Source organism: Triticum urartu, chromosome 1 (genome assembly GCF_003073215.2).
Source record: "Triticum urartu cultivar G1812 chromosome 1, Tu2.1, whole genome shotgun sequence".
NCBI lineage: Eukaryota > Viridiplantae > Streptophyta > Magnoliopsida > Poales > Poaceae > Triticum > Triticum urartu.
The window spans coordinates 120,989,263-120,998,355 of NC_053022.1; the positions used below are offsets into that span (position 1 = coordinate 120,989,263).

Here is a 9,093-nt window from a genome sequence, read left to right on the forward strand (position 1 = left end):
ACAAACCGGATATGTATTTTTATTGAATGGTGGAGCTGTCAGTTGGTGCAGTTCCAAGCAGAGCGTCATGGCGGGATCTACGTGTGAAGCGGAGTACATAGCTACTTCGGAAGCAGCAAATGAAGGAGTCTAGATGGAGGAGTTCATATCCGATCTAGGTGTCATACCTAGTGCATCGGGTCCAATGAAAATCTTTTGTGACAACACTAGTGCAATTGCCTTGGCAAAGGAATCCAGATTTCACAAGAGAACCATGCACAACAAAAGATGCTTCAATTCCATCCGTGATCAAGTCAAGGAGGGAGACATAGAGATTTGCAAGATACATACGGATCTGAATATTGCAGACCCATTGACTAAGCCTCTCTCACGAGCAAAACATGATAAGCACCAAGACTCCATGGGTGTTAGAATCATTACAACGTAATCTAGATTATTGACTCTAGTGCAAGTGGGAGACTAAAGGAAATATGCCCTAGAGGCAATAATAAAGTTGTTATTTATATTTCCTTATATCATGATAAATGTTTATTATTCATGCTAGAATTGTATTAACCGTAAACTTAGTACATGTGTGAATACATAGACAAACAGAGTGTCACTAGTATGCTTCTACTTGACTAGCTCGTTAATCAAAGATGGTTAAGTTTTCTAGCCATGGACAAGGAGTTGTCATTTGATGAACGGGATCACATCATTAGAGAATGATGTGATTGACTTGACCCATCCGTTAGCTTAGCACTTTGATCGTTTAGTTTACTGCTATTGCTTTCTCCATAACATAACATGTTCCAATGACTATGAGATCATGCCCGAATACCGGAGGAACACTTAGTGTGCTATCAAACGTCACAACGTAAATGCGTGCTCTACAGGTGTCTCTGATGGTGTTTGTTGAGTTGGCATAGATCGAGATTAGGATTTGTCACTCCGTGTATCGGAGATGTATCTCTGGGCCCTCTCGGTAATGCACATCACTATAAGCCTTGCAAGCAATGTGACTAATGAGTTAGTTACAGGATGTTGCATTATAGAATGAGTAAAGGGACTTGCCAGTAACGAGATTGAACTAGGTATTTGGATACCGACGATCGAATCTCGGGCAAGTAACATACCGATGACAAAGGGAACAACGTATGTTGTTATGCGGTTTGACCGATAAAGATCTTCGTAGAATATGTAGGAACCAATATGTGCATCCAGGTTCCACTATTGGTTATTGACCGAAGATGAGTCTCGGTCATGTCTACATAGTTCTCGAACCCGTAGGGTCCGCACGCTTAACGTTCGGTGACAATCGGTATTATGAGTTTATGTGTTTTGATGTACCGAAGGTTGTTCGGAGTCCCGGATGAGATCACGAACATGACGAGGAGTCTCGAAATGGTCGAGACATGAAGCTCGATATATTGGAAGGCTATGTTTGGACATCGGAATGGTTCCGGGTGAGTTCGGGCATTTACCGGAGTACCGGAGGGTTAGCGGAACCTCCTGGGGAGTGTATGGGCCTTAATGGGCCTTAGTGGGAAGAGAGGAGGAGGCGGCCAAGGTGGGGCGTGCCCCCCCAAGCCCAATCTGAATTGGGGTGGGGGGCTGGCCCCCCTTTCCTTCTCCCTCTCTCCCATCGGGAGTAGGACTCCCCCCCTTGGGCGCGCCATAGAGGACTGGCCCTCCCCTCCTCCACTCCTTTATATACGGGGGAGGGGGCACCCCATAGACACACAAGTTGATTGTTTTAGCCGTGTGCGGTGCCCCCCTCCACAGATTTCTACCTCGTTCATATCGTTGTAGAGCTTAGGCGAAGCTCTGCGTCGGTAACTTCATCATCACCGTCATCATGCCGTCGTGCTGAAGGAACTCTCCCTCGACCTCAGCTGGATCTAGAGTTCGTGGGACGTCACCGAGCTGAACGTGTGCAGATCGCGGAGGTACCGTATCTTCGGTGCTAGGATCGGTCGGATCGTGAAGGCATATGACTACATCAACCGCGTTCTCATAATGCTTCCGATTTCGGTCTACGAGGGTACATGGACAACACTCTTCCCCCACGTTGCTATGCATCACCTAGATCGATCTTGCATGTGCGTAGGATTTTTTTGAAATTACTGCGTTCCCCAACATCATTGTGGGAGGCCTCATCTTCATTAACATCTTCACCAACACCATCTCATTTATAAATCCTAATTTCTCTCTTGTGTTCAATCATTGTATCAAACCTCAGATTCGTACCCATGGGTGCTAGTAGTATTGATTACATCTTGTAGTTGATGCTAGTTGGTTACTTGGTGGAAGATCATTATGTTTAGATTGTTGACTGCATATTTAAACCTACTGAACATGTTCAATATTATGAGTCGTGAGTAATTCAATTGTTCCTCAGGACATGAGAGAAGTGTTGTTATTAGTAATCATGTGAAGTTGAAACCGTTCAGTGTTTTGATGTTATGTTTAATTATGAACTATTATTGCTTTGACAATTATGTTTAATTATGATGTTAGTTCAATTTACATGTTTATATATGTCTTATGTTTGTATTAGGTCGAGATATTGTAGGTAATGTATGGTACTTCTTAATTCCAAGCAATAAACAATTGTTTGTATTCCTATTAGGTTAGTTGTAAACGACTAAAAAGGTGTGTTATCTATGTATATAAATGTTGAAATATGTAAAACAAATATGAAATGCTTTGACTACTGAACTTTTAGAAATGCTTTGAGCTCCGTCGGAATTATTGCAAATAATTATCGTGAGTGGATTGATAACCTTTAGAATGGCTTAGAAAAATGCTCCGAGTGCTTTGAAAGGAGGTTTCATATAGTTTGCCTAATTTTTTGTTGCATTTGGCCTTTGTGCGATGGGCGCAATGAGTCATCTGATAGGACCTATTCCTCAAAGACATCTCGACACAACCACGGAAAAATGGTGGGTCGACTAAGGAGTGGTCGTTCTGATCCATGGGCCCTAGCAGAATGGTTGGATTCGGCTTGTTTCCACGTGAGAGAGGCGATGGCCGCAAACGCATCGTAACGGTAGCATGACTCCCTAGTGGTGTCCAATAATTCGCTCGCCCATTTATCTGATTGAACATGCACGGTCTTCTTTGGTTTTTTTTTCCTAACATGTACTCCTTTCGTCCGGTGAAGAGTGTACATCTAGAGATTTTAGGACAAATTATGGAGTGAAATAAAAAATGCATTGGAAAGGTGCAAGCCACCATCTCTCTCCTTTTTAATTATCCAACCCCTAATGAGCTAAGTGCATGCACAAGTTAAGAAGATCATGTGTAGATTGTTATTGGTCTTGATTACAGTGTGATGAGAGAGAAGTATTTTTTCTACTTTAAAGTGAATTGGGAAGATAGAAGTATGTTTTTTTGTGAACAAATTTTAAAGCTAAATATACACTCTTCATCGGACAGAGGGAGTAACTACAACTTCGAATTTAATAATATCTTTTAATGCCTAATCAAAATGACAACTTGTGCTTCATCGCTAGCAATATGACATCGAAATGTACCATTGTTGAATTACATGGACTTTTTCCCGATTTATGGCGAGATAACGAACCGTCTCTCATTGATTTTCTTCCGGGTTCCAAAACAAGCATTATTTTGTCTACTATTTTTAAGGGAATTTTGTGTACTTAATAATTATATTTCTTCCTTGCTGCTACTTCCTCTCATCTTGGGATCTATAGTCCACTAGATGAAGGAGGAGAGCGGTCTTCTGTATTTAAGGCATGATCTTAGTCTCTTCATATTAACTTACTGAAAGCGGCTCAAAGCACTAAAGTCAAAGGTTTTAACTACCCCCACCAGCTAATGAGAAACACATGGATGGTTACTGAAGGATACACATCAAGCCAGCTGCATGTTTGAATATGACACTCTAGCTTCGCGTGTTGAAAGTAAGTGAAGAAACTTGCACGAATCGTCCACGACGATTATCTCATATACATTGATGTTCTTTATAGTGCAATTAGTTCATGGTAGCAAAGCAGTAAACATATATCTTTTATAATGCCATTAGTTCATTGCAAATTTGAACATCTACGTCAAAGTTGAAGTGGCTTTGATATGCTCTTTCTGCTCTATGTGCACTAGAAGAGCACGCGTCCAAAAAAAAATCCGCATTTTCTGCCGAGCCATCCTACATGCCATGCAAGTGTGCAATGGTAGTTGAAGAGGATCAAAAGGGTAAGCGTCACAAAACAAAACCACCAAATATTTTATGCCGGCCTTTGTTTTGTTAGTATATAATTATTACAGTACACACACAGAAATGGACCAACTATTAGTCGCACTAGGCAAAGTACCAAATTATTAGTAGGTGAGGTAAAGCCATCGGCCGTAAGGTAACGCGTCTCTGTTCATCTCACCTCACCACGCGCGTACACTTTCTCTCTCCCCTCCCTCCCTTTATTAGATCTCTCTCGCTCAACAAAATTCCTCAACTCGAGCTCCCTGACCGCAACCACTCAACCACCCAGCAGGCCCAGCACCACCGCGTCTAAGCAGGTGCCGCCTCCGCCTCCGCCTCCGCGTCCTTGTCTACGGCGGCTGCAATGGCCGACCGCGTCTACCCCGCCGCCAAGCCCACTCCGCCGCCCCCAATGGCCAACGGAGGCGGCGGCCCGGCGGCGCCCAAGCCGCAGATGTACCAGCGCCCCATCTACAGGCCGCAGGGGCAGGCGAAGAGCAGGCGCGGGCGGTCCTGCCGGTGCAGCTTCTGCTGCTGCTTCTGCTGGGCACTGCTGGTGGTCGTCCTCCTCGCGCTAGTCGTCGCGGCCGCGGGCGGCGCCTTCTACGTGCTCTACCGGCCGCAACGCCCCAGCTTCACCGTCTCCTCTGTCCGCCTCAGCACGTTCAACCTCTCCTCCTCCACCACCGCGCCCGTCCTCACCGACTCCATCCAGCTCACCGTCACCGCCAAGAACCCCAACAAGAAGCTCGTCTATTTCTACGACGACTTCTCATTCTCGGCCGCCACCGCCGCCAACGCAGTCCCGCTCGGGGACGCCACCGTGCCCGGGTTCGCGCATGATGCCGGCAACACCACCGTTTTCACTGCGACCATCACCGCCGCTGGTGTCACCGTAGACCCCAGCGGCGCCGGCTCTGACCTTAAGAAGTCCGGCGCTTTCTCCGTCGCTATAGATGCCGACACGCGGGCCGGCCTCAAGGTCGGCAGCCTCAAGACCAAGAAGATGGGCATCCAGGTGCACTGCGAGGGCATCAAGGTGACGCCACCCAGTCCACCTCCGCCAGCGCCGAAGAAGGTAAAGGGGAAGAATGGCACCGCCCTGGCGCCTGCGCCTGCGTTGGACAACGCCGAGACGACCGCGACGGTGAGCACCGCCGCGCACTCGTGCAAGGTCAGAGTCCGTGTGAAGATCTGGAAGTGGACCTTCTAGGTATAATGCCAACTTTAGGGACTGCCATGCAAAACATTCAGGAAACATATATTTTTCACTTTATATTGGAAAGTAGAGACCATGAATATCGTCGGTGTAAATTCCCTCAAAGTTGATTCTATTTTTGTTCTTGTTTGGAATTTTCTTAAACATATTTTTGGTGGATGTATAACTTGGTGATTTGTTATTTGTAAGATTACGGTTCGAATAAATCGAAATTAGTCACTTGCTGGTTACGAGCTACTCCATGTGAGGTTGTTATTACTACTATCATTCAGGCTCATCTGAAGCAGTAGACTTCACTACTAGGAATTTTACAAAGTACTGAAAATTGTGTAGTAGTAGTACATGTGATTGTGTCGGTAAGAAGAATCTTTCAGCTTGTCCAGCGCACTTGAGTTTATTTAAACAACAAAAACTGTATGGTGGAAATGGGAATGGAGATGTTTGTCATGTGAAGGACAGCGATGAAACGCGGCTTGGTTTTGGTTGTTGGTGTGGCAACGTGACGTGACGTGAGGATAGGGGCTCACAGCTGTAACGCCTTGTACTTGAGCGCCAAAGATTGGATTGTTTAATCAAGTGCTGGTGCTGCTGGAGCAATTAACTACCGGGATTTGTCTAGGCGAACGTGCATATAATTAAGGGTCAACACACTCATTAAGAGTGGAGGGCCCGTGGTGCGTACCCTTTCGCCGGCACAGCGCCGAGGCATGGCTAGGACGTGGGACCACGTCGGTGGAGTCACGGGATACAAGTTCCTTTCAAGTGTACGCGCGTGGGCAGTCCAGCCACGTCTTCAACAAACCCTTTAGATCATTTTTTCGGTGTCGGTGTCAAAAAAACGTCTCAATCACGTTCTCAGGACTTTGAAAAGCGCGTGTTTGATCTGTTTTTGGTCCGACGGTCGCAGGGTGATCGGAGGGTCCGGCGCAAGAGAAAAGCGCGACTGATCTACACCGTTAGGTGAAGTCAAGTTTTTCTTTCCCGACTTGCCTCTCACCCCCCGCGCCCTCGGCCGCCATTACCTGTATCTCGGCACCGCCCTTCACCGCTAGATAGTCAATCCCCGCCGGAAAAATAGCAGAGGTTCGCCGAGGCAGCCCCTCCACCAGCAGCTGGGCGTTTCCGCCCGCCGTTTCCGGCCGCGGAGGGGCAGTTTAGCAGCGGGTACACGCCCGCCGGGCGCAAGGTGTTCGGCGATTTGCCTGCCTCGGTGAGATGGACTCGGATGACGAGGAAGCGCTCGCCACGCTGCTGGAGGAGGAAGCCGAGGCCGACGTCCAGGAAGAAGAGCATCTCATGGTGCTCGTCGCCCTCGCCCAGCTGCTGGCGAGTAATGAAAAGCCGCGGTGAGGTGGCTCGGCGCCGGGACGGGTGAAAGCAAAGAACCGACATCGTCTCGAAGGCTACTGCATGCTCTACTCCGACTACTTCGCCGTTCAGCACCGTTATTGGATGAGCCGAAAGCTTTTCCTCAGGATTGTAAATTCCATCCGGAAGTTCGACAGCTACTTCAAGTGCAAGAAGGATTGCACCGGCAAACTTGGATTCACCTCGACCCAGAAGTGCACGACAGCGATGAGGATGCTTGCATACAGAGCTCCCGGTGATTCGCTCGACGACTATGGGCGCATGGCCGAGTCCACCACCATTGAGTGTTTCTATAAGTTCTGTGGGGCAGTTGTGGCAGTGTTTGGACCGCAATACTTGCGACCACCCAATGCGGAAGACACTGCTCGGATCCTAGCATAGAATGCAGCAAGAGGATTTCCTGGGATGCTTGGAAGCATCGACTTCATGCATTAGAAATGGAAGAACTGCCCATTTGCTTGGCAGGGGATGTACAAAGGCGCCAAAGGCGGTTGCAGTGTGGTACTTGAGGCAGTGGCCACACAAGACTTCTGGATTTGACACTCCTTTGGTATGCCAGGAACTCACAATGACATCAACATGCTGCAGTGCTCCCCTGTCTTTGCCAAGCTTGTTGAAGGTCATTCTCCTCCGGTGAACTTCGAGGTCAATGAGCGGCAGTACAACAAGGGGTACTACCTAGATGATGGCATCTATCCGAGATGGTCTACATTTGTGAAGACTATCTCAAACGCTGTGCCAGGAGGCAAGAAGTCCCACTTTGCCAAGGTGCGGGAGGCTTGCAGGAAGGATGTCGAGTGGACTTTTGGTGTGCTCCAATCTCGATTTGCTGTTGTCCACTACCCTGCTCAGACCTGGTCGAAAGATCAAATGTAGGAGATCATGACTTGCTGTGTCATCTTGCACAACATGATCATCGAGAGCGAGCAGGAAGAGCCAGTGTTTGACACTGAACCATACTACAGACAGGGTCCTCTAGCCAAAGTTGATCACCAACTACCGGCAAACTGGATTGCCTACCTTAGTATGCGTCAGGAGATCCGAGACCGACAGGTGCATCATCAACTTCAACAGGATCTAGTGGAGCACCTATGGAGGCTCAAGGGTGACGTCGGGCTCGAGGTGTGATGAAGTATGAGTTTTTATTTTTTGAACTATATAATTTGCATTGAACTATTTGTTGTTGCACTATTTTGTTGAACTATTTGATTTTCTGTGATGAACTATGTGATAAAAATATATTTATGTTCATAGTTGAATGCCGAACCACGACGAACCACGCCGAATATGGGCCGATTATCGTCCATATGGGGCCTTTATTCACCGAAAGTGGGCCGAAAACTGGGCCAATCTTGGCGCCTGGGGGCGACGACTGGACGCCCAACCGCCCCCAGCGCCGATTGTATCGCCAGCTCGCCCCCAGGGGGCGATTTTTATGCCTCCTGGGGGGCAACGGCTGGAAATGCTCTTGGCCCCCAGGCGGCTTGTAAAATCGCCGCCTGGAAACGAACCGGTGGTAAAATCGGCCTGGGGGCTTTCGGGTTCCCAGCCGCCGGCCCCAGGGTCGCCCCCAGAAGGCGTGCTTAATACTTTTTGAAAAGGAATTCGGCTAAAATTTAGCAAACGTGACAAAGTTTCGGCTTAAATTCGGTGAACATGACATTACTTAGGCGATTTAAATAGTTTTTACATAGGAATCTGTAGGATCGAAAGTATGTCTAGAGGGGAGGGTGATTAGACTACTTGACCAAATAAAAATCTAGCCTTTTTCCCAATTTTAGTTCATGGCAGATTTTAGCTATCTTAGTACAAGTCAAGCAATCTCCACACAATTCAAGCAAGCATGCAAAAGAGTATATGAGCAGCGGAAAGTAAAGCATGCAACTTGCAAGAATGTAACGGGAAGGGTTTGGAGGATTCAAACGCAATTGGAGACACAGATGTTTTTGTCATGGTTCCGATAGGTGGTGCTATCGTACATCCACATTGATGGAGACTTCAACCCATGGAGGGTAACGGTTGCGCGAGTCCACGGAGGGCTCCACCCACGAAGGGTCCACGAAGAAGCAACCTTGTCTATTCCATCACGGCCGTCGCCCACGAAGGACTTGCCTCACTAGCGGTAGATCTTCACGAAGTAGGCGATCTCCTTGCCCTTACAAACTCCTTGGTTCAACTCCACAATCTTGTCGGAGGCTCCCAAGTGACACCCAGCCAATCTAGGAGACACTACTCTCCAAGAAGTAACAAATGGTGTGTTGATAATGAATTCCTTGCTCTTGTGCTTCAAATGATAGTCTCCCCA

The 9,093-nt window shown here is 47.6% G+C and overlaps 1 protein-coding gene across 1 annotated transcript; it reads left to right on the forward strand.

Annotated features, from left to right (window-relative positions):
- The first annotated feature begins 4,435 nt into the window (after positions 1-4,435).
- On the forward strand, positions 4,436-5,650 carry LOC125551251 (NDR1/HIN1-like protein 6). Its single transcript, XM_048714412.1, has one exon. The coding sequence runs from the start codon at positions 4,566-4,568 to the stop codon at positions 5,412-5,414; it is 849 nt and encodes a 282-aa protein (XP_048570369.1). The 5' UTR covers positions 4,436-4,565; the 3' UTR covers positions 5,415-5,650.
- The last annotated feature ends 3,443 nt before the right edge of the window (positions 5,651-9,093 follow it).